Source organism: Marmota monax, unplaced genomic scaffold, assembly GCF_021218885.2.
Source record: "Marmota monax isolate L192 unplaced genomic scaffold, Marmota_monax_Labrador192_F-V1.1 WCK01_AAM20220418_F8-fsc00238, whole genome shotgun sequence".
In the NCBI taxonomy this organism is placed as follows: domain Eukaryota; kingdom Metazoa; phylum Chordata; class Mammalia; order Rodentia; family Sciuridae; genus Marmota; species Marmota monax.
In genome coordinates this window covers 89,410-117,114 of record NW_026693175.1, presented here as the reverse complement: position 1 = coordinate 117,114, position 27,705 = coordinate 89,410, and the positions used below count along the sequence as shown (strand labels likewise).

At 46.6% G+C, this 27,705-nt stretch overlaps 1 protein-coding gene across 5 annotated transcripts in view; it reads left to right on the top strand.

Annotated features, from left to right (window-relative positions):
- The window catches only part of Rpia (ribose 5-phosphate isomerase A), a 76,858-nt gene that overhangs the window by 23,679 nt on the left and 25,474 nt on the right, over nucleotides 1-27,705 (top strand). For 3 of the 5 annotated variants that reach the window (XR_009227935.1, XR_009227937.1, XR_009227936.1), the window contains exons 9-10: nucleotides 2,555-2,764; nucleotides 3,702-3,826. Coding sequence is in view for 1 of the 5 variants with exons in the window: in XM_046455917.1 (XP_046311873.1) it covers nucleotides 2,555-2,652 (98 nt within the window). In the remaining 4 variants the exon portion in view is untranslated. Of the gene's footprint in view, nucleotides 1-2,554; nucleotides 3,462-3,701; nucleotides 4,293-27,705 lie in introns of those variants that run through there. The other 2 variants (XR_006854277.2, XM_046455917.1) reach the window with 2 other exon arrangements.

Below are 27,705 nucleotides of genomic sequence, written 5' to 3'. Positions count from 1 at the left end.
ACCCTGCGTGGCATTCACTGAATATAAGCCCTCTGTCCTACCTCCACCCTCCGGTCTCTTGTGCCCTCCCTACCTGTCCTTCCATGGCCACCTGTATCCTCCCTGTCTCCTCCATGCCTCCTGTGCCCTTCCCACCTGTCCCCACCCTAGCCACCTGTGCCCTTCCTCCCTCTCCCCTTCCTACCTGTCCCCTCCCTGGCCACGTGCCCTTCCAACCTGTCTCCTCTGTGGTTACCTATGCTCTTCCAACCCATTCCCATCATATAATCTGTGCCTTTCCTGCCTGCCCCCTCCATGGTCACCTTAGCCCTTCCTACCTGCCCTCTTCATGGCCACCTATCCCCTTCTGACCTGTCCCCTCCATGGCCTCCTGTGCCCCCTTACCTGTCCTTTACTCCTGGCCACCCGAGGCATGCTGGTATGAGCTTTGTGAGACATGTAGGGAGGAAAACCTTAGGGTACGCCCTGTGGGGATTTTAGTGTGAGCTTCTCTGCCTCCCGCAGGAGTAGTGGTTGCTTACCCAGCAGCTCCTGTGTGCATTCCACTGTCTGCTGGAGCTGGGGGAGGCTTGCAGCTGATGAGTTCGGGGCTGCTTGGAAACAAGACCTCATCTCTGGAGCCGCTCCCTCCAGGATCATGCCTGCAGCCTCCTTAGCTTTTGTGGTCTCTAAACATTTGGGGTAATGACTCAGTTTACCCATATTCATCTGCCTCATCCCACAGGCAGCATGCTGTGGGACGTGGAGTCCTCCAGGGGAGCTGTGGTAAACCTGGCAGAGCTGTGTGGAAGCATGCTGGGATGGCATGTCCTGGTTCAGCTAGAGGAAGAGCAGGTCCAGTGGGCACAAAGGGTGATGCTTCTTCTAGCTGTGCCTGAGCCTTATCATCCAGGTGTAATCTAAATACTGTGCCAAGTGTTGGAAAGTCTCATCAGTCCCCATTGGATGAGGTAGTTACAGAGAGGATGTGGGACAGAAGAGTTAAGCAGTTCACCAGAAGCTACAGCACCAAGCTAGGAACCCTGGGTCATCTGCTCTAGACCTGAACTTTGATCCTCACTTACTTAGGGCCAGGCTGAGAGGCTATGTGACAGGAACATGTAGCTTGTGCCAGGAATTGATGGTGTAGGAGTCAAGTGGGGCCCTAGGTGAAGGCCAGTGAGCCATGTAGAGATGAGTTATCAGACCAGAGTTCTCGTCCAGGCTTGGTGAAGTACTAAGGTTGTGTGAGAGATTAAGAGGAGGCAGATTGGAGAAAAGGCAGTGTCTTATGATGTTAAGAGACCAAGAGTAACTGGGATATGCCATGTGGTGGCATTCAAGGCAGGAAGGGTCAGTTTAGCAGAGTGGGTTCTAGAGCAGAGTGTCTGGGCGAGGGTCTGCACCAGCCGTACTCCAGCAGTGTGAACCTGGCACTGCTTACTACACCTGTGCCTCAGTTCCTTCCTCTGGTACCTAGCTTGTGGGGTTGTCAGGAGGGATTGGAAGAGCACCCAAGGAAGTATTTGTTGGGAGAACAAGTCCCTAGGGAGAAAGTGTGCTAGCTTCACCATTAGTAATGCACTAGACCTGCCCCTTGGAAGCAGAAGTGGTGTGAACGTCCGCTGTGTAATGAAGAAGCTGATTCTTCCAATTACACGTGGTCGGTCAGCATCTTCTGTTGGCTGGGTTTTTTAAGTCAGAAAGTTGAGTTGAATTATACTCATCCTCCTGCTTCGTGTTCTCTCTTTAGCGGAAGAACTTAAGAGCCAAGAAGGCAGGAGGAAAGAATGATGTTAGGCCACTGGTGGTAACCAGGAGAACTCCTCCCTAAGGATGCAGAACACCAAGGGACACAGCAGGAAAGAGCTCCTAGCTCCTGCTGTTCCTCTGCAGGTGGACTTCTTGCTGTGCCCACTAGGGTGCGCTCTTGTTCTGCTCCGGCCTTTACTTGGCTTAGTGAGTCTTGCAGGTGTCTGTTGCGGGGACATTTTCTCCGTCTTTGCTCTCCTAAATATGTAGAAGCTGCTTCCTGGAGAAGGTCAGAGCTTTGTTTTAACTTAGGAGGTGGCATAAAGAGACTAGCCGTTGGGACAGTGTGTGTCCCTAGACCATCAGCACTTGGTTGCCTTTTTTCCTTTTCTTCCAGCTTAACTTGACATGGTTCTTTTGTCAGGCAGCTGTCACCTCCCACTCTGAGGAGATCTTACGGTGCTGGTAGTCAGTGTGGCTGCTTAGGTGGTCTGGAGGGTTTCTCTAGAGGAGGACCTGCATCTGCTGTATCTGAAGAACACAGAGCAGCAGCCCCTGGAAGCACCAGGAATGACCAGCCAGGCAGAGGAGCAGCATGAGCAAAGGCCCAGGGCACATTTGAGCACAGAAAGAAGCCACAGTGGAGGGGAGAAGGGTCAGAGTGTTCTCACTGTCTCCCTAGAGAGTAGGGCAGTCTAATATCCTTGTCCACTCTGCTTGTGGTGTTTGCTTTCTGTGCCCTTCTGTCCCCAGGGCTGTTCTTGCCTGGGATATTGTGAGCACACACAGTCCTTAGTGTTTCTTTCTGTCCATTGTCCTGCAGGCGTGGTGGACACAGGGCTGTTCATCAACATGGCTGAGAGAGTCTACTTCGGGATGCAGGACGGCTCAGTGAGCGTGAGGGAGAAGCCTTTCTGCTGACACTGCAGGAGCAGTGTGCTCACCCGTGTCCAGCCCACGCCAGGGTGGACATGCCTCTCCTGGAGCCTTTGCCTTAACGTACCTGCCAGGGTGGATGGCTGGCCGTGCGGAGGTGGGGGCAGTTAAATCCAGTCTTCTTAAGTATTGTTATATATATCTTTTTAAAAAGAGAAATTTAAACATATATATTTTTACTATTAAAAATGTTCATTTTTTAAAATAAAGTAGAACTTAATTTCATGTTTTATATCAAATATTTACCAAAAAAGAAAAAAGAAAAAAAAGAGAGAGACATGTGGGGCTGTCTTTGAAACCTTTGACTTGAGCCTGCTGGTTAAGCTTCTGAGTATTGGGTTTGCTGAGCAATAAAATCCGAACTTTCCTTTCCGCTGTGAGATGAAGGGCCAGCCAGCAGCGACCTGATGCCTTATGGGAAACTCTGTTTACTCCCTGCTACTGTCTGGTTTGTAGGTAGTTTTCATGGTGATCACGCACAATACCCAGTGACATTGTAATCAGGGCTACCGCAGTGTGTTAGTGGAGCAGTGTGACGTGTGGCCACCAGGAGTGAGAGCTGTGAAAGGAGGCTTGCCCGAGCCCCTGCTGTTGAAGCACTGGGCCAGAAACACGTGCCAGTGTTGCCCATGCACTGCTGTGAAATGTGAAGCACTTGTTTTTTTTTTTTTTTTTTTAATTTTCTTTTTGTTGATATTTTTAATGTCTCTTGTTACTTGCATGGTTTTGTGTCAGAAGTTGTCAACTCTTCTGTTATTTGAAGGTTGAAATAAACCAGTGTGGTGCCATTTTGACTCTTGGTCTTGACTATTAAATTTGTAACAAATGGGAATTTTCTCACTCAGTTTGTATCAGATAAGGGGTGGGATTCACTCAAGAAATCTTGAGCCAAAGACTTGGTAAATGCTTCCTCTTAATTCTGATAGAGCTTGACAACCAAGGAAATGTTTATCCCACAGTCCTTATCCACTTAAAGCCCTTCTGTGTCATGCCAGGACGGCCACACAGCTGAGCAGAGTTGTGCTTGTTCCCAGGTGTTCTGCTGGTGAAACCTTCCTCAGTCCCAGAGGCAAGAAGCATCAGGACGGGGAGCCTGGATTTTCCCTTTATCGCCCCTGCTGCCTAATCAGCAGTGAACTGGTCACAGTCCAACTCACAGGTGGGAAAAGGCTGCAGCCAGTTTGGTGACGATTCTCCATGGGCCTGGAGGGTATCTGTCCTGCTGTCTTCCTGCCCAGCGGCCTGCTTTCCCTGGTGCCGACTCTTCGTACAGTGCTTGAGCAGCCTGCTTCTCAGCTTACCTTCTGTTTTGAGGCTTGAGCTCTGTAACTGTCATTTTTGTGTGCATCTAGATTCCTGCGAAGTCAGGCTGAAGAATAAATGAGGGCCAGGACTGACCACGGCTTCTTCACTCTGAGAGTTTTTGAAACAGCTGTCCCACCCATTGTTAGAAGTTGGGTGGGAGCACATTATTCCTCATTAAGACTATTTTGGATTGGTGACACTTTTTGCACAAAATGAGCTCTAGATCTTAGCTGAGAAAACTTGATAGAGCAATGTTTCCAAGTAATCCAAAGGTTTCATGGCATGGATTTAATTTGGGAATAAAAATAAATGGAGCTAAACTGGGTTTCCAAACCACCTGCACCCTCCACCCCACATGTGAACTTCCTGTGGGCTTCTCGTGCTCAATACCTGTGGCCACACTGCAGGTCTCAATGTTCATGAGATATTTCTTTTGAAAACAAATCACCCACCACACCTTAGGCACATGCACAGCGGTCGGCTCTGGAGGTAAATTTTGATTGAAGTTTCTGCCATGAAATAATTCACTGTAACTGTACTCAAAGTAAATTGGGTGAAAGGAACCATTTATCAGAACCTGCCTTTAATGTGAGGGCCCAGAGGACTAGTGGCAAGTCTGGAATTTCGGGAAGGTTTGTAACCCAAGAATCTGCCCAGCTTCTGGGAGATATGAAAGGAAGAAAATCACTCGGGTCTGAATTAAGTCTCTTTAATCTTGGTTTCCACTAGAGCCTTTTTTTTTTTCCTTTTCTCTAGGAAGGCCAGTGGGCCTTTTCTCCCTGCTGCCTAACTGGCAGTGATTCCCAGGAGCAGTTGTCTGTCCTTTTGGTGGCCTCAAAGGTGTTCCTGTTTGTCTGACATGATTATGGGAGTATCTTGGCTGGTTTCACCATATCCCACAGTGGCCTTGTCTGTGTTCTGTGGCATTGCTTAGGTCCAGCAGGAGAACGCCATGGTTGGCTGTGGGTGCCAGACCAAGTTCTGACTGGGGCCACACCAGTTCCCAGCTATTGGGGCTCTTGTCTTCCCAGGATCCAGAGGGAAGATCCTGAGCATTGTATAAGCATGACCTGCACCCCTTTTGATTAACGTGTGCACTTGGGTTGGGTGAGTTGGGTCCCTGGTCCCAGTCCTCCAGTGTGGCTCTTGCCCTCAGATTGCATTGGTACGGGCACACTTCCTTGCAACCTTAAATGCCTGAATGGTCGCTGCCTCTCGTTCCTCACAACTGATGTAGGGTTGAGTTGTGTCAGCCTTCGCTCCGTGCTCAGCTGTGATCAGATGGTGTTTGACAGGGTCCAGTCCTGTGCTGTTTTAGTAGCTGGATTGCACTGCAGAACACTTCCTCTAGCCCAGCACCCAGGTGTGTCCCAGGGCCTCTGCAGGTAAATACCCAGTGGTGCTGTGGTGCATCGAGAGGGAGTGGGGCATGATGGTTAATGTGCACCATAGGTGGAAGCATAAAGTGGAGTCAGAAGCCAGAGGCACTTCAGGGTTCAGTGGCCTTGTTAAGCAGGCCGATGAATGAAGTCAGTTCAGTGTTGAGCCCCCAGCTATGGGGGAGGCAGCCACTGTCTCTGGACTGCGTGGTGGCATCTCTTGCCAGGTTCAACACAGGGCAATAAGATCTGTGCGTGTCCCCTGATGACAGAAGGAGCTACGTCTCCTGTTTTCTTTCTACCCCTCCTCTACCCTTCCCACTTTTCTTCCGTGGAGCTGGGGATCGGAGCCAGGGACACTTTATCACTGAGGTGCATCCCCAGCTTTTTTTTTTTTTTTTTATAGAGGGTCTTGCTATGTTGCAAGATCCTGAACTTGTGATCCTCCCGCCTGAGTCGCCTCCTGAGTCACTGGGATTATAGGTGTGCACCACTATATCTGGTTCAGAGAGGTCTACATCTTAAACGGATGTCCACATTCAAGGAACCCACACTAGAGTTCACATAGGACAGGAAATCCATTTACATTTTACTTTAGAAGCTGGTCTTACTGGAGGGTGAGACAGTCCTTGGTCACTGATGAGTCCTGAAGGTCCTGGAGCACTGACCCCTGAGCTTAGCTGGTGTGGCCCCTGTCCCGTTGTGCCGCAGACTGCCTCCTGTTCTCTGTGAGTCCTTGAGGAACACTCATGTAGCACTGTTCAATAGGAATGTGATTTTAAATTTTCTAGTCACCACACTGAAAAGAAACTGGTGAAATTAACCTCTGAAAGTTTTATTTAATCCAAAATATCTAAAATATGACTATTTTAACAGTCAGTGTTTTATATTTTTTTGTATCAAGTGTAAGGCAGGTTAGATCAGGGCCCTTGCTCTGACTCTCACCCCATTTCCTTGTGCATCTTACACAATGCTTGCTGGCATTTAAAACATGGGCCAGTTTCCTTAAATCACAAGATCCTGTTTCCTAAGAAGATTGCCTGACCATCCTGAGGAGCATGTGCAGAGGCTCCCAAGTTTTCCCTGTAGGTACCACTAAGGGAAAACCCCCTACGTAAGACCTCATAGTATTGCCTGCATCTCATGCATCTGATGAAAACCTGGGAATGAACATTCGGTGCATGCGCCCTGGTCATCACGAGCAAGACGCAGGAACCTGTCGATCATCTCTCACTCAGCAAAAGCCATTCCTAACAGAAAGCCTCCAAAGGTGAATAGTGAACTTGGAAGCAAATGTCAGCCCAGGTCCCAAGTCCATGGCAGACATCTTTGTCCCACTGCACCTTCATGGCATATCTTCCTCCAATTCTCTTTCTTCGCTGCTTCTCTGTCTTGGTGAATTTTCACTAGGTGAGAATTCTCACTAGGTCTCACAACAGTCTATTTCACGTCACATCTCATTTTGGATCAGCCACATCCCAAGTGCTCAGTGTCCTCACGTGAGTGGCCATAGTGCTGGAGAACACAAGTGTCAAATGTAGGGGATGCTGGCATCGCCTGGCTAGCTCTTCTAAAGCTCCTCTGGTCTTCCATTTCTGAGCACCAGAGCTGATCACATGGAGAGCTGCCTGGTTAGGACTGAGATTGAGCCTGAAGTAGATGATCTTGACCTTATCAGCAACCCAGCTGCAGAAGGAGGATGCCATTGCTTTAGCTTCTGTTAGGTTATTTTTAGGTAGGTGTGAGATACTGTTTTCCTAAGGTGGGTAGTGAGTATGACGGAGATTGCAACCTGAGATGGAAATCCTATCTTATACTTCCTAGCTTTTGTACCAATTATATTTACCTTGAAATCTTGGTTTTTCTCACTGTAAAAATGGGCATGATTTTAGGGTGGTTTGGCAGATTAAATGAGCTATATTGTGCCAAGAGCTTAGAATGTTACTGCTTGTAAAGCCTTTCATGAATGTTAAATATCACCTTAGACTGCCCATCCTGAACTCTGTGGACCTTGGATGACGGGCATGGGGATGTACAGAGTGACTGACTGATGAATGTCCTGGGGGTGGGCCTGGCAGGTGCACCATGCGCTGAGCCACAGGCTGTGGAGTCCACTGCTGTCTGCTTTGGTATATGCAGAACAGTTGATTAAAATGTCTTGCCAACTTTGTTCTTGGAGCTGCTGAGAGAGAAATTGTTAGTCATTTTACACAACCCTGTGAAGTGTCATCCGGAGTTATGCGGGGCTGTGTGTGTGCACGTGTGCGTGCAGTGCCCAGAGATGTCAGAGAAAGCCTCTTAGAGTTTAGCTGAATCTCTAAAAATTTTTAGTTAAAATGTTTACAGCTTTGTTGAGATAGAGTCCGCATGCTATACCTTTCACCTATTTGGAGTATAATTCCGTGGTTTCAGTCTATTCACAGCATCACCACAGTTGATTCTAGAACCTTCGTCACTCTAGAGTCCCTGGGCCATCATCAGTCAGTGTCCCCAGCCCCAGCCAGAAGCAACCATGAGTTTCCATCCTCTGTCTAGATGGCCCCTTCTGCCTCTTTCCTGAGGCTCTTAGGAGCTGTGCTGCTGTGGACATCCGCTACAAGTCTTGGCCTGACCACATTTTCATTGTTTTGTCTTGTTATTCCTGTGTTCCTCCTTTGCTTTCTTTTGGTTTAAATAGTACATTGTTTTTCTATACCACTGAAATGTATTTTCTTCCCTGTAGGCACACAAGGCACGAAGGCAGTGGTGGAGTGGGAAGGGGAATAGCAGAGTGACAGGTTAGTGAGGACGTGGAGGGTGCAGGTAGCCCCGAGGAGCGTGGTGGCTGACGGGGCCTGGGAGAAGTTGAGAGAATAGGACTGTTTCCATCAAAGTGAGCGCTTTGTAGGAAGTCCCCCAGACACAGGCAAGGAGTGGAAGTCAGAGTGTAATCCTTGGGCAGGAGACACATTGCCAATATTTGCGGAGAACTATCTATATATAAAAGGCATGTAATTTAATACAGACAAGACAAGGACTGGTTCTGAGTTCAATGGGGTTTTTTTTTTTTTTTTTTCTTCTTCTGGTCTCCCCTGCGTCCTATCCCCTTACTTCCATCCAGGGGATTCCCTGCTGTGGGAACTTCCTGTGAGCCATCGCTGCCTCTCTGTTGAAGGTGACCTGTCTGTCCTCACTCCTTGCTGGCAGTCAGGGCACAGACCTAGCCTGTTCAGTTGGCTGTTGCTGCCCAGGGCATCACCTGGTGGATAACAAGCCACCTCAAAACTCTGGCTTTGAACACCAGCTCCTTTCATTTGCTCCTAATCCTGCAGGTTGAACAGGGATTGGGCATGGCTCATCTTCCTTGGTGTGACCGAGGCTGCAATGTCTGGGGCTTTCTGGGCCTCCCATGTTCCATGGGTCATCCAAGAGAGTCACAAAGATGACTCAGTAGCCCTGATACTTACCCAGTGCTAGCAGTGGGAGTGGAACTGCTGAGGACCTGAAGGTCAATAATGTAGCCTTTTGGGACTCTGAGGAACTGTGCTGGTCAGCTTTCCCTCACAGTGACAACATACCCGAGATCATCAACAGGGAGGAAGGAGAGGTTTATCTGGGCTCAAGGCTTCAGAGGTTTTAGTCCATGGTTACCTTTGGGCCTGTGGCAGGGCAGGACATCTTGGCAGAAGCACCTGCTGGGGAAGCAGCTCACCTCACAGGGAGGGGCAGGGCCAATCTCCCCATCCAGGGCTGGCCCTGGTTACCTGGCTTCCTCCCTCAGGCCCACCTCCTAAAGGCTCCCCCAGTTCCAGAGAGGCTCCAGGCTGGACAGAGCCTTCAGCATGGGCCTTTCGGGGGACACGCCTCCAGGCCACGGTGGGAGTGTCCTGCAGAAGCAGCAAGCTCCTCAAGGCTGCAGTGCCTCTCCCACGCTGGCCCCGGGGGGGGGGGGGGGGGGGGGCGGGGAGACTCCACTTCCCAGCGAGGGAAGGAATTACTGCAGCCTGTAGGTTGTCACAGGGAGTAGGAGGCAGGGGTCTCTTCTTGCTCATTTGCTGGTGGCATCCAGAATGCAGCAGCAGGTGTAGCGATGCCAGGACAGCATCAGGCTAGCAATGGCAGTGGTGGCATCTGGCTCAGACTGTGGGATCTGGGATGTGGGCTGCATTTCCAGCTTGCCGGTTCTGTGACTCTGCCTATTTCCTGAACCCAGTTTTCCAGCCTTCTCACTTACTTTGGAGGTGCGCGATATCCTTTCAATAAACCCTTCTGCTTGACTTCATGAGCACTAGCTTCTGAAGTTTGTCTCTCAGGACCCTTCCTGACACCCCAGCCAGTAAGAGAATCACTAAGGACTGTACTGCATAGTTTGCCAAAGAGGAGGTGCATGTGGATAATGAACACCTGAGAAATATTCCACCCACCAACAATAAAAGCAAAACACCCCTACGTTGAACAGCAACAACTGGGACCCCCACCCACATACACTTCTTTTTTTAACTATTACATAAACAGACTAATCAGAGCTGCAGAGACAAGCTGTCTGAGACTGCTGGTGGGATCATAAACAGGTCTGGCCTGCCTTCTGGAGATTTTTTGGCAGTATGTACCAAGAATCTTAAAGTGGGTCATTCCTTTACTGCCACTTCTGGGATGCCAGCTGGTGCGTATACTTAGAAGTGTGGATAGAAATATTTGCACAAAGGCATTCATGCCACAGTTACAGTTCAGCAACAACTGGAAACTGGAATGGTATGAGTCAATCAAGGTGTGATTTATGCAGCCACTAATAAAGGTTTGTAAAGAACTAAGGAGACAGGACAACCTGTCTAGACTAAATGATAGATTATTAGTTATAATAATGATAGATTATTATAAGTTAATTATAAATTAGTTATAAATTATTAGATTAAAATGATAGATTATTAGTTCTAAATTAACCAAAAACTATATACATGGCAGGGATCAGTCATGACCCCATCAGAAAAATGAACCACTCTAGGCATTTCTACAAGGCAATTTACCTTGAGAACCTCTTCACAGGTGATGACAGCAGAGAACACTTGTTAGTTTGAGTGGCCACGGGAGGCCCTGGCCCTCCCCGAGGGCTGGAGAAACTGGGTGCCCAGTGGCTGCATTGGGGAATTCCTTCCCAAGGCAGAGGGGGTTTAATATCCCAGCTCCTGCCTTCATTCCACTCTCCAGTCTTGCCAGTGCCTCCACTTGGCCACATCTAGGTGCAAGCCAGTGGATCCTGGGACAGGAAATGAAACAAAGTGGGTGGACGGTGACTGCTGCACAGCGGGACCTGGATATGTGAAACAATGCATGTTAAGTGCTGTGAAAGTTGTCCTCTTGATACCCCGTTACTGACGAGTCCTGCTTCCTCACATGGTCAAGGGTGACACAGAGAAGCGCGCCCAGGCAAGCATAGAAAGAGGGGTTTATTTAAAAAGGGGTCATAGTCTTCTCCCGGGAGAGAGGAGGGGCCACAGATGGATCCTGGTATCCCCAGAAGCGAGGTGTTCTGCCGTTTTTATATGTCTTAGGCTTCCTTTGTTCTCCTGCCCTCTTCCCTTACCTCTCTCCCTCCTGCTAGGTGATTAGGCCCAGGAGATGCTCAGGAGGGGTGGCCAGATGGTGAGAAGAAGGAGGGCCAAATGGAGCTGCCCCAACACTTCAATTAGCAACTTTATAACTCCCTTTAGGGAGGGACCATTGCTGGGACAGGTTACCTTAGCAACAGGTTGGAGCAGGGGCAGTTCATCTGTTAAGGGTGGAGGAAGGGCTTTGAAGGCAGTAGCATTTCAGTCCCTCAGGGAATTGGCCTCCTGGATCCCACCTGACCTGTTTACTGGTCTATGTTGACTGCGTGTCTGATTCTGCCTTCACCGCCTCTGTCTTCTTGGTTTTATTTTGAGGAGGCTCTTATTTTCCTATAATCCCTAAGATTCAATAATATTATTAAAATGGAAAATGGCATGTGCCTGTGGTGGAGACAACAGATAGCATTTTAAAGGTGACATATTTTAAAAGTGATGGATGGGAGTCTGGCCTCTCCTCCAGCCTGCCGGGGGCAGGGTCCCCCGTCAGGCGGCCTATACACCAGTTGTGAGGTGCTCTTCTGGGAAAGGAAAACCTCAGTGCTGGGGTGTCCTCCCTCATGCTCAGCAGGGGGCGCTCCAGCCCCACACAGTCAGGCCTCTCCCATGGGTTGCAGGAGGCTGTGGCCAAGGCAGAACAGGAGCTTCAGGGAGATGTCACCCTGCTGGCCAGCCCCTCCCCCAAGAGATCTGTCCATCTCCATCTCAGCTGATGCTTCGTTCCATTTTTGGAAGCTATTGCCATGGTCCATGAGAAAGCCAGTCTTGACACTAGAACTCCAGGGGCCGTCGATGCCCCTTTGGGGTGTGTGGCACACATGTGTTCACGTGTCCATTGTCCCTGAATCTCACTGAGCTGATTGTACACGGCCTCAAGGAACTTGCATGGAGTTGCCAGTGGCACTGCTTGGGGCCCTCAGCCATAGGTGACATAGGGCAGCAAATGCACCCACTATGGCTTTCCCCAGAAGAGCCTCAGATTGCTGTGTGCCAGGCTATGTGGTTTTAAGTGTCTGCTGTTTCACCCAAGTGACTGCCTTGAGGCCAGACTGGGGGCTTGCTGAGCTCCAGGCTTGGTGAGAGCTGTGTTTGTGAAGCAGCCAGAGGACATTTCTGTGCTGTGAAGATGTGTTGTCTTGAGAGCTTGGCATCTCGGCGGGCTGCCTGGCCCTTATCTTTGCTCTCTGGTGCACAGGCACCTGTGACGGAGTGTTCTGGGCTGCAGTTCACCTGTCTGAAGCTCCTCTGTGGCCTTCTCAGGCAGGTGGTTTTACATACCTGTCCTCAGAGGTCAGAGGAAGTTATTCTAGGGAGCAAGGGAACTTTCCTGGGGGAGAATGGGTCGAACTACAAATAGTGGACATGGAAGAATGCACCAAGCTCAGATCTTGAAGGCAGCTGCTGTCCCATGGGGAGCTGCCCTGGGCTGCCACTCACCCACAGTGAGCACCACCAATATGCCACCCGTGCAGAAACCGGGGAGGACCTGTGTCCTGCGGTTCCACCCAAGCTGTGTGCCTCTTGTGTGTTCTGTGTGCATGTGGTGGCGAATTGCTGAAGACCCTTAAGAGGTCCAGGACATGAAGAACCATTTCATGTGATTCTTTATGCTTGGCACTCTTCCTTCCCCTCACTCCCCAACTTAGACACTCCTTTTATTCATGTGACTCCCCCTTCGTAAGCATAGAATGCTATACTACTTTATGCTTTTCTGTTTTGCAAGATGAATGAAAACTACCTAAAGAAAAAGCTTGCATTGGTGAAATGTAAATGGATTGTGAAAGCAGAAATATAATTTTTACAACTCAGTTGGTATCTAAAAATATAATTTTGAAGGGTAACAAGGGCCATGAATGCAATTTTGATTGTGAAAAACCAGCATGGTCTCATCAAAGTCAAGTATTTTAGGTGGTTGGTTTTAAATAAGTGTTATCCCAGACTGAAGAGGCTTAATGATGATCTTGGAAATGCTTAAGGTACCTGGCAGAGCTGAGAGTTGTGTTCTCCAGGCTGATACCAAAGTTCAGCTCCTTTTTTCTCAACAACAATTTTCTTGGGTTTCCATTAATTCAGTCTTATATTTATTGAGATATGATTTAGTATACAATAAAATTCATCATACTGCATTCTTATTCCTAAAATAGAATGCTGTATTATTTATGTGAATTTCAAGTTTAAATTAATGTTTAAAACGTTTGTTTTGTTTTTTGGTACTGGGGATTGAACCCAGGGGCACTAAACCACTAAGCCACTAAGCCCTTCTTATATTTCATTGAGAGACAGAGTCTCTCTAAGTTGCTTAAGGCCTCACTAAGTTGCTAAGGCTGGCTTTGAACTCGCAATCTTCCTGTCTCAGCCTCCTGAGCCTCTGGTGTTTAAAAGTTTTGAAAAGAAAAGAGAAACCCTTCTTTTCCTAAGTAATCTTGTAGATTGTTTTTAATTGCATGTATGAAACATTCCATTCATGGGCAAAATATTTTCTGTCCCCTTTTTCATAGGAGCCCCACTGATCATTTCTAACCTTGACTTAATATCCAAATATGAATAGTGGCAGGTAGTAATAATCCAGACAAGATTATGTTCCTAGACATATTTTTCTGAATAATTTTCTGTAATTCAAATAGTCATCACATTTATAATATAATCTCATAAGTAAGAATAATTTTAGAACCTAATTCTAAATTCTAAAAGTCTTGGTTTTACAAGTAGTTCAAGACGGGCTAGGGTTGTGGCTCAGTGGTAAAGTGCTGCCTTGCATGCGTGAGGCACTGGGTTCGATGCTCAGCACCACATATAAATAAATAATAAAGCTATTAAACAAGCAAAAAAGTAGTTCAAGAATTATTTTGATCTGCAGGGAGAACTAAACAACTTCTACCCCTAAGATTCAATTTTGGTTATGTCTTTCTAGCATGTCAAGTTTTTGGTTTGTACTTTAAAACCCCTGTCCTACTTCAGAGCTAAAATACTGTATTAAAAAGTTTTGAGCCTGAGGGATATGGAATGGAAGAGAGAATTCCGTATTGTAACTGCTCTTCTGTACTTTTGGAATGCAAGTATTTATTTCCTTCCCAAAATTGAAATGGAGAAATTTTCATAAGCAAGTCAGTAAAATATTTGATTCTAATGTTTTTCTTTAACACATTTTGCCTTTCTGAATACTTTTGCGCATGGAGCTAGACAGATGTGAGGAATTACAAGTGACTTAGTTAACCAAACATGCACCAGTCCCCTGATGGACCCTTGTAATTTATTTTAGACAGTTGTCTAAATGTAGCACATTTTCTGCTCTCAATCCAGAATGGCTAAATTTATGGTCTACTCTCACTTGACAATTGTGATTCTGATATGTCCTTTCTGTTGAGTAGTGAATTTTACCTTTTGGATCATCCAACAGAAGTGGTGGGTGCCATTTGTTCATTTGGTCTGGCTGAGTACCGTGCTCTGCTTTGGGCACCGGAGCAGGGTCTCCAGGCTGTGGGAGACCCATCCAGGGCCTGGCACGGGAGGGACTGGCCTGTATTTCAATCTGAAAATGAGACAGAAGTTGATGTTTTGGTGCTGCTGTGAATGTTGTCGAGTTGTTCCAACTCCTTACTGGTTCCTGGATATGACATTTCTGTAACAATGATCTTTCAAAAATGCACCACTTGAATACAGCAGTATTCTTCACATTTTTGTCTTTGTTCTCTTTACAATCTTTACTCTCAGCATGCTTTGATCGTATAGCATAGGGCGCCATGCTTGACAAATGCCTCATGAATTTATAGCTTTCCATGTTGCAAAGACTCTGGAAGTTTCTTCTCACATGGCTGCAAGTTTGTCCTTGGAGTTGACATTCCGGTATTTCCTCCACCATTTCTCCTCTTATTGGTTACTTAGGATTTTTCCCCCAGTGCTGATAATTGAGCCCAGGGCCTGGAACAGGCTAGGCAAGGGCTTTACCACTGAGCCACCCCTTCAGCCCTCTAATGCTTGAGTTTTAGATTTCTTGAAATTCTTGAGTTAAAGGGAATAAAATTTTAGTAGCTCTTGATATGTGTTACCAAATTCCTTTTCAAAAAGATTATACCGATTTACAATACCAGTTCAATGTCTCGCAAGAGTTGTTTTACGACCATGTGAGGATTATTTTGCGGTTTATTTTCACATATCTGTACCTTTCCTCTCCAGGCAAAAACAACACCACCTGAGGGTAAAGGAGGAGTAAACACACATGCACCTGTGTTTGTGTTTACTGTGAACGCCTGAGCCTCAGGTACTGAATTCTATAGATAACCTCTCACTGAGAAACACGAAAATAACCAGTTCAGGTCCAGGCCTCAAGCGTGGAGTGAGTTCCTATTTGAAAGCCCAGTTCTGTAGATTTTTTGTCACAAACAATCTTGAATAGTAAAGTGGGAACTATGACTCTCTGTTTCTGTGACTGCAGGTGTCTATCCAGATATGGGAAGCTTCAGGGAAGGGTTCCTGTTCCTCTGATGACATGCAACCAGCGAGGGGCTGGTACAGGGAGCAGACGTGGGACCCACACACACATGGAGGAAATGGTTTCCTTCCACCCTGCTGTCAGCCCCCTTTATGAAGGAATTCTACCATCCCTGGGAGCCTCTGATTAGAAGGCCACACACATTTAGATTTTAGAGAGTTTTCCTGAGAACCACCTGGGGGGCTGCTGCTCAGTGTGTCAGAATTGGGCAGAGGTTTTCACCCCAGGCTTAGGCCAAGACACATTACAGACTGGGTAAGTGACTCGGTCAGTGTTCACACAGGGACAGGACCAGACCTGGGCCCACATCTGTTTTCACTCCAGGGTAGTTCTTTCAAGTTTGATTTCCATTTTAGGCTCTTGATTATTTTAAAATATCTATCTAAGGTCACAAAGAAGGCAAAACTGGAACAGTTGCTTTGACAATTTCTGGCAGTGTCGACACTCAAGCCAGGACACTTAGAGATCTCTACATTTATTGTGTTTTCTTCCAATTGATCATTGTTATTATTTTTTAGATAATAATGTTTATTTTTTGTTCTTTTTAGATGTACATAATAGTAGGGTATTTTGACATATCACACATACATGGAGTAGAAAGCCTCATTCTTGTGGTTGTACATGACGTGGTGTTACACTGCTCATGTGTTCGTATACAAACAGAGGAAAGTGGTGTTCCACTCATTCTACTGTTGTTCCTGTTCACACCCACCCTCTTCCCTTCATTCCCTTCTGTCTTATCCACTGAACTTTTGTTCTTCCCCCACCCCTTATTGTGTGTTAGCATCCCCATATCAGAGAGAACATTCAGCCTTTGGTTTTTAGGGACTGGCTTATTTCACTTAACATGATGCTCTCCATTTCATCCATTTACTGGCAAATGCCACGACTCTATTCTCTTTATGGCTGAGTGATATTCCATTGTGCATATATACCACATTTAAAAAAAAATCCATTCATCTGTTTTAAAGGGCACCTAGATTGGTTCTATAGTTTAGCTACTGTTAATTGAGCTGTTATAAATATTGATATGGCATGTGGCTGCATCACTGTGGTATGCTGATTTAAAATCCTTTGGGTATAGACAAGGAATTGTATAACTGGGTGGTTCCGATTCAGGTTTCCTGAGGAATCTCCATACTGCTTTCCAGGGTGGTTGCAATAATTTGCAGTCCCACCAGCAATATATGAGTGTGCCTTTTCCCCTACATCCTTGCCAACATTTATTGTTACTTGCATTCTTTGATAATTGCCATTCTGACTGCAATGAGATGAAATCTCAGTTTAGTTTTAATATGCATTTCTCTAATTGCTAGAGCCAACCAATTATTAAACAACCCTGCTCTCTTTCCTCGACTGACTATGTTCAGAACTGGCATCATTTAGGTGAGCATATGCTTCAGGCAGCAAGTTCCCGCAGGTGCCTGGAGGCGGCCAGGCACAGGGAGGGCTCATAGATCAAGCATTGTGATGGCCCTTGCCTGACTCTCTTAGTTTAGTTTTCTTTGGCCAGTTATCTTCCTTAGGGAAGTGCTGCTTTTACTGATTTTTTTTTTTCAATCTGGTGAGACTTTAGAAATCTGCTATAAAGGAATACTGCAAATCCTCTTTTTATGTGAAGGTGATTATTTCCACATTATGGAAAGCATATTATGCTCAAAGAAAAAACTTTTAAAAATCTTCAGGAGCCACATAGAGGTCATAGCATTTTAGATGTGGAGGGAGCATCCCAATCACCCAGTTCAGTGCCTCATGATGCAGACAGGGACGCTGAGGTCCAGTAAATCCCAAGAGTGTGAGCAAGTGGTAGCCGAGGAGGGACCCAGTGTCCTCTTTATGACTGCACTGTGGGCATCTGATGTCTGCTCTTATTCTAAAAATGGGCAGAGCAACTAAAAAATACATCCTCGTTCAGAGACAGGCAAGTAATAATCATGATCGCAGGACCTGTCAGTGGAGCCCTTAATGGTTTATAAAATCTTAAACACACAGAAGTCTGGATATGTAAAATGAGGTTTTTTAGGCATCTTGTGAAATAGTATTAATTCATCAACTTTTTACCCCTATGGGATTTTGTTGTCAGATTCTGAAGCAATTTCTTTTTTAAAATTTGTTTTAATTAATTACACATGACAGTACAATGATCTTGACATATCATACATTTGAATCAGATGGGATATAATTTCTCATTTTTCTGAGTGTACTGGTTGCAGAATCACATTGGTCATGCAGTCACATATATACCCACAGCAATAATAATGTCTGTTTTATTCTGCTGTCATTCTATTCCCCCCTTCCCCACCCTCCCTTCCCATCTCTTCTCTCTACCCAATCTAATGTGATACACTTCTTCTTTTTTTCCCCTCACATCTTTATACCTGAATTCTGTATAACGAAGAGGGTCTCCTTCCCTCTTCCATGCAATTCTCATTCTCCCTCCCTTTCCCTCCCACCTCTCTTCCCTATCTAGAGGTAATTTTCTTCTCATGCTCTTCCTTCCTACCCCATTTTGAGTCACCTCCCTTACATCAGAGAAGACATTTGGCATTTGTTTTTTTGGGATTGGCTAACTTCTGAAGCAATTTCTGAATTCTCAAAGAAGAAAACCATTTAAGAAAGGAAGCCAGATTACTGGATTATTTCACTTTGGTTATGATCTCTATTTAATTTCTTTTAACTATAATAACATTCCTTAGGTAAAGAAGCTAACATGGAATTTTCTGAGGTTAGTTACCAAAATTTGGCAATTTAAGTGAGTTTTTAAATTTCATCTGCTGAAGATGTAGTAGTAATGTTTGTATTTTTTTTTTTTTTGAACCAGGAATTGAACCCGGGGTACTTAACCACTGAACCACACCCCCAGTCCCTTTTTATATTTTACTTAAGAGATAGGGTCTCAGGGAGTAGCTTAGGGCCTTGCTAAGTTGGTGAGGTTGATCTTGAACTCACAATCTTTCTGCCTCATCCTCCCAAGTCACTGGGATTATTATAGGTGTGTGCCACTGTGCCTGGCAAGGGTTTGTGGGTTTTGATAATTGCACAAGAGATTTTAAGGTTTGGATAGAGCAAGGAAATCTGGCGTCATGATTTAGACTCAAGTTTCCCAAATCCTTCAGATTTGAGTGGCAGGTTCTTGGAAGGAGCAGGGAGCTACAGAATGGCCTTGGTGGCAGCAGTGCAGCCTGATGACAGGACTTACTGCCCACATGCCAGTGTGAAGAAGGGTGGGGAGGCATCTAGTCAGCTTTGGAAATTGTACAGCAGCATTCACGTGGGGGTTGATTAACAAGAACAGCTGCCTTGCCCTAAGGCTGCCCTCACTGCAGTCCTATGTCACTGTCCCCAGGCTCCCCTTCAAGGGTGTGCTCTGTCCTCATCTTAGAAATCACAATGGAGAACCTGAGGTGAAGCTGGTGTCTGCTGCTTGCCCCAGGCTGGTCAGCCCAGTTGTGGCCATGCTGGGTGTAAGACAGGGCAGCTGGCCCCAAAGCCCTCGAACTCCCATTGAACGCTTGTTATTACCCGAAAGAAACTTTGGTGAAACGACTTTCTGCTTTCCTTCAGAATGTGCTCCAAGAGATCAGCATTTCCTGTCTCTGGACAAGCTGAGCTGGTAGCCCAGACTTTTAATTCCCCTGCCTGTGCCCTGGGGCTAGCTGCTCCTTCTCTGGCCTCCTGCTCCTCCTGCTTGGTCAGCACACAGCAGGATTGCAGATGAGCCTGGGCACGGCAGCCCTTGGTGTGCGAGACGAGTTCTGGGGTACCTGGATCTGGAATCCTAGGCAGAAAGGCCGGACACCTGGGGCTACTGCCACGTAAGCAACCTGCAACCTGGACCCTCTCGCTGTCTCAGTAGTGAGAAAAGCCTGTTTTCGTTTCTTCTTTTGCCAAGCCCATCTGGACAGAACAGGTGCAGGGCTGGGGCCTCAAAATAGCAGCCTTTTTCCGAGTGATGTGGCACTGTGGAAACCCCCTTGCCCCTCCACCTTGCATTCAGATTGGAGAGATGATGAAAATCTGCCACCTCAGGGCATTTTCTGACTTCTCCAGGACATTTCATTTTTCAGTTGACCCCTCTAGTTTCCCCATTTGTAAGCTACAGAGCATGTCCTTGGTGATTTGAAGGTCACTTCTGGCTTTGAGATCCATTTCTATGTTTCCAATTAGAGCTCAGGTTGTGGAATCCACCCAGCAATGTGAATCCCAGTAATGTGAATCCCAGCAATGTGATCCCAGCAGGATCAGGGAGAAATCGTTATTCCTGACGGCTGGAGCCCACCACCCTGACACCCCAGGTGCTCTGCACCAGCAACCCTCCCCAAGCTGGTCGACACTCTCCACATCTTCAGCAAGACCTGATGTGTGTGCTAAGGATCATGGAAAATGGCAGATGGCTGTATTAAACTCTGGGAGGGTTGTTTCCATGATAACTGCACTTCCTTTATGCTTAAGAATGAAAGATTTCTCTCAAAAGTTGTAAATCCTTAGTGATTGGACTTTACAGGATTGTTATTTATTAAAATGTAGTAATTCTAGAAACCCATGGAGAAGGTGTTATCATTCCTACTTTATGAGGAGGGAGAGCGAGTCTCAAGATGCAGCCCTTGTTCCTTCTCTGTGGGTTCTTGGGGAATTAAATGAGAGAAAAGATGTGGTGCTGTTCTGAAAACAAAGCCTCCATCTTCCAAAGTACAATGTAAACCCTCCTCATGGGCTGGGGCTGAACTCAGTGGTAGAGCACTTGCCTAGCATGTGAGGCACTGGGTTTAATCCTCAGCACTACATAAAAAAATAATTAATTAAATAATGATTAAAAATTAAACTTAACATTAAAAAATAAAAAGCCCTCCTCAGTCCCCCACTGGCTAGGTGGAGATTGTGAGGGGGGCTCTTCTTTTTGGAGCTGTACTAGGCACTGAGGACACTTAGGGTCCAACCATGAGTTCCTCTCTATTTACACACATGAGTTAGTGATTGGCCTCAAAGCTGGAAAATAAGTTTGTGATGGGCCTCTGATCTCAAATAAACTAGCAATTTTTTAGATGAAGCAAAATGAATACCAATTGCTCAATTAGAGATCAAGGTAACTCAGGAAATGACCAACTGATATATTGGGCACGAGGTGCCCAAGCAGAGCAGGTAACGTCTCCCAGGGTTGGACTCTGGTCCTGTTTTTAGGGGTAGTGGAGGGCCAGTATGGCTGCTCATCTGAAGAAGTCAAGACCACAGGCTGTGGCTTTCAGCACTAGGGGAAAAGGCAAGGAAGTTGTGTACTGCTGGTAAGACACTGACGTGGGTTATTCAAAATGATCAATGTGATCGCCAAGTAGGAAGAAGGTGTGCCGTGAAATACCTGTAAGTGACAGAAATTGACCACAGGACGTAGCAATGGTGCCACTGACCCAGTGGCCATGTATAAAGACACACAGATAAATGTTAGAAAAGAATGGGTGAGGGCTGGGATATAGCCTAGAGGTGGAGTGTGCCAAGCATGCACTGGGCCCAGAGCTCTGTTCTCTCTCTCTCTCTCTCTCTCTCTCACACACACACACACACACACACAATGTGAGAAAACAACCGATGTGTTAGGGTTGTGGATTTATGGATGAATTCCAAAAACATCCCTTTTTATTATCCCTTTGCCTTTAATAGCTGACATAGGCCGGACATTTTGAATAACTTCACACTGAATCATGACTCAGATTGAACACTGTCCCTGCCCTGGGCAAGGGCCCCATCCTTCTTTGGTGCAGGGCTTCCTCTCTGGCATTCATGGTGATCTCTATCTTAAATTGTTGGATTTTTTTTGTTTGTTTGTTTTTAAAAAAATATAACAGATCCATTGCACAGGATGAAATCTTGTCTCCTTCAAGTGAATTTCTGGGGATTTTCCTTCTCAAATTCCCCACAACTAATATTGAATCCAAAGGAAGGGAGAAGCCTTGGTATTAGGGACTGGCCTGCTACTTCTTTAGAAAACACCCCATTCCCCTAACACCCAGGCAGCTCCCTTCACGAACAGCAGGATACAACTGCCAGCTTAGCAAATGGATAATTCAGGAAGGATTTATCTTTTCCTTTGGAAGGTGGAGCCTTCAATTTCAAAACAACTCCTTATGAACTTTTTTTTTGGCTTTGGGGAACACATTGATTTCATGGGGTGACTGCCCTGGAGGTATAATGAAAACCCAGGGCTGGGCCCCCACAGCTTGCATAGCTGCGTTCCTGCGAAGGGGAAGAGTGTGAAGACCAGCAAGTGTGGCCCTTGGTGTGTCCCAGTGTCAGTTCAATCAAGTCACGTTGCCTTGGCCCACACAGGCTTGTCCTGTGAAGACAGCTGAAAAAAATATCTGGGTGTCTGTGCCTGTCTAATGATCAGATCACTTCCCCTGAATCAGAAATTAATAAGACAGGAAGACTCTGGTCCTTCCTGCCACCACAGGGGAGTCTGGGCCCTGAGCTGACTTCTCAAGGTGTGAGAATGGAAAAGAGAGAGGACAGGCAGAGCCCTAAGGCCTGGCCTCCAGTCTTGTGTCCACCTCAGCTGTGGACTGTGTTAAGTCTGTCAGCTGCTCGAAGGCCCATCTCTCTGTTTATTAGAGGGGGTTGTCTTGTCCTTCTGACCATTGTCCTCCTAGTTTATAAATTGACCTTATCCATTTTTTTTTATCAATTCTAATCTAATCCCCATTCCTCTGTTACTTTTAGTTGGCTCCCCGAGGGGCATTGGTGCCCAGTTCATTCTGTAATAATTTTTGCTTGTTGGTACCCCCAAGAAAGCTTTTCTTTTTGGCAAGGATGTTTCTTTCTCAGGAACTCGGAGAGCAGGTGTTGTGACGGCCAGGTGCTGTGTTCCCTCACTGTGCCCTGCTCTCTTGGGGCTCTTGTCCAAACTACCACCCTTCCCAGTGATTCTGTCTTTAGAGTCTTTCTCGTGTACAAAAATAGTCATAACCCAAGAGTAAAAACTTACCAACTTTTTACATAAATCCTGGAATGTTTATAGATCTAGTATTTTTTCTTATCATAAATGAAGGCAATAAATTCACAAAAGCAGTTTTTTTTCTTGTAACTAAATGAGGTTGTTTGAGAAATTTGGACACACACACACACACACACACACACACACAGTCTTTTCCAGTTGTGAAATAATTCAGAATTGCTCAGGGAAGGATGCAGTTCTTTCCTGGCCAGCTCAAAGACCTCTCACCTCTGTTCAACCTGTGGACAGGCCCTGCCGACCACTGTAAGTGCCCATTGTGTATACAGAGAGCATAGCTACAACCCTGGGTACAGGTTGTTCATGCAGTTAATCTAGATCATCTGGGGTCATCAGAAGTGAGAACATTTCTAGCTGAGAAGGAACACAAGAAATTCTTGTTCTACAAGGGCAGCAGTCCCTGGAGGCTCAGGTGAAGAGTGGGTGACAGGAGGGACTCTTCCTGGAGGCCTGGGCCATCAGGTCCCCTGGCCTTGTTCTAGGAGGGTGACTGCAGAAGAGAGAGCTTTGAACTCAGAGGGCAGGTATCTGAGAGGTGACTTCTCCACTTGGGTAAGCCTCCATCTCCCTGGTCCTGCTTCTTCATGTAAACTGAGGAAGTAGTGTCACACTCTGTGAGTCATTGTACCCAAAAAACAAACAAACATAACCACACTTGGAGAAAAACAGCTCATGTAACTTCTACAAACACATCAGCCATCAGCAATTCCTTTATACATGCACTCATTGATTTATCCAGCAAATGCTCATATGACTACGGCACTGTGCTCTGTGCTAAGTTCTGTCGAATCTGTAAAATTATATAAATCAAAGTGCAAAAATTCTAGTTCAGGTCTCAGTGCTAGGAGAATCATAAAAGGAAGTGTGGAAATAGGGAGAGACTTCCTGTAGGTCTCAAGCTGCTGCCCTGACCCTCGGTGCTGTCGTGGCCTGCAGCTCCCAAGGGCAGCCCTGCCAGTCTCTATGTGATGGACAATTTTAGGAGCTTATATTTTGATAGGAAATAAGCACAGAGATACTCTGATCTTACATAAACCAAAATACACATGTGGGGGGTAACGTGCCTCGAATACTTGACTAGAGTGATGTGAGGAGTCAGGGGGCCACCTCTGGGCGTAGTCAGAGGGGTTTTTACTATGCACCTACAATCTCTTTGGGGAGAGGGAATGTTTTTTTAAGTCAGGTGGAAATAGACCAAGTTTGTTGTTCAGACACACCCGCAGATGAGTTGCTCATGAATTAAGAGGTTGGTGGCCTTGCTGGCACCACAGTTAAGCCATTTGCACGTCATTATTTCAGAGGGTGCCAAGAATCCTGCCACATGGTGACAGTGTTGTGTGCAACTATCCTATCAAACAGACTTATTGGAAACACATTTTAGAAACTTGTTGATGGCACTGATCAGTTCTTACTGCTTATTAGATCTTCCTTAGGAAGGGCACTCACTGTTCTTTCTTGCATAATAATTAGGGGTTATTGTATTTCTGGGCAATTCATTTTTGAAAACCAAGCTCAGGGTGAGGGTAGATAGAGCTGATTGCGGGGAAGAGAGACGGCCTCTGTGTGAGGGGTAGGGAGATGGGGGTGGATTATGTCATTTCTCACACACTCCTGTCTCACCTCTCCTGTTTCAAGGACTTTGATTTCTTTTTTATTTTATTATCAGTACAGGAGATTCTGTCTGCTTCTGTAAGCCTTTACAGCCTTCCAAGGATGGCGGAGGTGGGGGAGGGCAGCATAGACAAGCTAATCTGAGGGCACAGGAAGCCTTCTGGCCCTTTGGCTGGAGTGGCTCTTGTCACTGATGTTGCAGTCCCAGGAAATCTTCCCCTCTCCAGGTGGGCTGCTCTGGTAGTAGTCAGTGGAGGCTCCAAATCTCCACTGCCCTCTCTAATAATGGAACCCTGGCACCGGGAGGGGTAGGCAGCTGATTGGCTCAATGCACAGAAACTCCCAGAAACCCACACTGGACAGGGCCCTGTGGTTGGAAATGTCTTCAGAGCTTACTGTCTCCGTTTCTCTGCTTTTCCTCCTGCTTCCCCAGTGTTTCCATCTCTGTTTTCTTCTTTCTCTCATCATGTCTGTCTGTCTGTCTGTCTGTCTCTCTCTCCTCCGCCCCCTTGGTTGTGGTGCTGGGGATTCACCCAGGGCTACTCTGCTACTGAGCTACATACCCAGCCATTTTTATTTAGAAACAGAATCTTGCTAAGTGACCCTGCCTGGTCTTGGACTTTAATCCTCCTGCCTCAGCCTCTTGGAGAGTTGGCCTTACAGGTGTGCACCACACACCCGGTTTCCTTGCTCTATTCATTATCATTCCCCTGTAATCATTTCAAATATTTAATTGTACACATTATGGAATTAAAAGATGAACAACTTGCTACATAAAAGGCTGTATAATATATATGCCCACACCCACAGAATATTTTCTATTTTTTTTAAAAAAAGAATTAAAAAACCCTGACTCAAAATGATAATAAGAAGGGCTAGGGACTGGTAATGTTGCTCAGTGGTAAAGTACCCCTGGGTTCAATCCACAGTTCAAAAAAAAAAAAAAAATTAGAATATCTAGAAGAATGTAAATGGGGGTTGACTATGTGTTTGGATGGGTGATCCTGAATCCAGGATTTTCTTATGTCTGGATTATTGTCTTTGGTGGGTAACAGAGAGTCTCTCCCGGGAACTCATGTGGACCCTGAGTCTGTGGAGCACAGGGAAGCCGAGAGGCATTAGGTGGGCATCCTTCCCACTTTACTCAGGTCGTAGGAGCAGGTCTAAGCTTTTGTTAGGTGACTTAGGCTCTGGAAGTCGCAAGTGAGCATTTGAGTGTCCTGCTGCAGTTCCATGAGGCCGGGGATTTTCGTGTCCTCCCGATCCATGTGTACCCTTCCCACCCGCCTCCCTGTCTCTGGCTCACAGGCCATATGCTCATAAATATCCATAGGGTGAAAGAACTCAGGTATTTATGTGGCCTTAGAAGCTGTTGGAGACTGGGTTGAATATGTTCTGATTCCCCAAGGTGTTTTTTTATTTTCTCATGATGTTAGTTTTTTTCCCTTGTTATTTGTCTTTGCAGAGTGAAGGGCAAAGAAAAAAAAATTGCAGCCATCACAGAACTTCGGTAAAATACCCCCACTTACCTGCCTACGAACCAGGTGGGCAGAGGGCAGGTCTAAGTGGCATGTGGCCCAGAGAGAGTCTAAGATGTCTTGAGTCCAGAGCCCCCTTCTCTGCAGGCCCTTTGCTCCCTGACCAGCTAGGTTGTTGGACCACTTGAGATTACGTGCTGGCGACTGAAGAATGTGTGTGTGTGTGTGTGTTTGTATAAAATATTGTTTTTTTTTTTGGAAAATACATCTTTTATACTAATCCTGCAACAGTTTATAAGATCCATCATGGCCTCAGCTAGGGTGGGTGGGAGGAAATGCCCCAGATTGAACTGTTCCTTAGGCCTGGGGGGAGGTACAGAATCAGCAAATAGTGCCTCCACCTGGTGCCTCAGTTTCTTCATCTTTACAAGATATTTTTTTCTCACTTTTGCATGTTAGATAGTTGGGGATGAACAGAAAGAATGCAAGGTATTATTGGATAGTGGGAGAAACAAATGTTTTGGGATGAGCTTAGGAAGGACCCACATGGAATTAGTGCAGGGGGGAACATCCACGGGGCTCAGCCATGGGCCTGGAGAACCTGTCAGCAATCGAGAACATGAAAAGATCACTGACCAAGTTTGCACCATGGCCTATACTGAGTGGATTTTGCACAATGTTTCAATTACGGGTCAGGATGATGCTGAGGTAGAGGTTTCATTGCTCTTGTCTTATAGTAGACAGAGAGCTAAAGATGAAGAGGAGGTAAATAAATTTACAATGATGGATTCCCACGTGAGAGTTCAGTATTCCATCTTCTTAATCAGAGGGCTGGAGTGCTGTGATTACCTATGAGGTCACCCAGGGTGTCGAGGATTCCCCAGGCTGGCCATTCACACTGGTGGATGATGGGATGCACCTTCTCTGACTTCTAGTATGTGTGTTAGGTGCCCTTCCTGTGCTGAGCCATCTAGACCTCCTCTCCCCCCACCAGAATGCTCCATGTTGCAATTTCTGGCTCCTTGTTTCCACGCTAGGCCAGGAGCATTGTGAGTCTGAGAGTCTTGTCTTGTCCACTGGGGTATCTTCAGAGCATCTCCCCACACATAGGAGATGCTCATAGATGTCCATGGAAAGAATGAAGGTGGGCGTCCACACATACAAGCACACAGACAAGCTTTTCCTATAGTTGTAGGGTTGTCTGGTGTAGAAAGGTAGACAAATGGCCCTGTAGCTTGTGTAAGGACTGACAGATGGGTGCCAGGACATGTGGGTGGATATATGCATAGATGCGAAGGGACATGGTAGAAGAGGGAACTTCTGTCATGCCCTCTAGAAGTTCACTGAAATCTATTCTGAAATGTTGATGGAGTTCATCCCTGTCCTTCCCTGTCTCTCATCCCTGAAATGGAGAAACTATTTAGCAAACTATTCCTTGCTATTCGGGTACCTCCAGGACCTCTGTGGCCCCAGAAAGCATCTCTTCACACGTCAGCCTCTGGGTCTAGTTCCCAGGTCGGACCTCTCCAAGAACACTGACTGTTCTGGGCTGGTCCAGCAGGAAAGCCCTGGCCCTGGAGGTGAGGTGGTGGGTGTGGGTGGAGTGGTGTCAAACAAGGTTGGCTTGGTGTTTTTTCCATTCTGGGGCTGGACATGGCTGTGGCCAGGTGCAGGGGCCCCAGGTGCACAGGGCCTCAGGAGCTTCTGAAAGGGTGTGGGGTGCACTGCCCAGCATGCTGGGGAGGATGGGAGCGAGCGAAAGCAACAGATGTGCTCTGGGTTCTGTTTTCAGTTCCCCAAAGGGTCCTCTCCTTGACTGAATCAGTGTGACTGTTGCCATGACAATTGCTATCTTGGTCCTGGGACTCTCCTCAACAAGGTAGCATTACTTTTTTTGGTGTTCTCAGGCCAGTCACCATGAAACTCAGTAATAACCAACCTGGGCTGGGGTGCAGGGTGGGGCATGGTTAGAGCCTGGGCACTGTGAGGAGATGTGGAAGAAGAACTTTTGGCCAACACTCTTCCTGGTTGTCTGGGGCATGGCCGACTCTCCATTTCTGCAAGGTTTATGGGTTGCTCCACCAGCTGTCTCCATTAGCTTCTATTGCAACTGGTAAAACAGGACAGGTAGAAAGTGCCCTGGCCTCGAGTCTCCAGTCTGCCGGGAGGTGGAGTGACCAGGCCATGCCAAGAG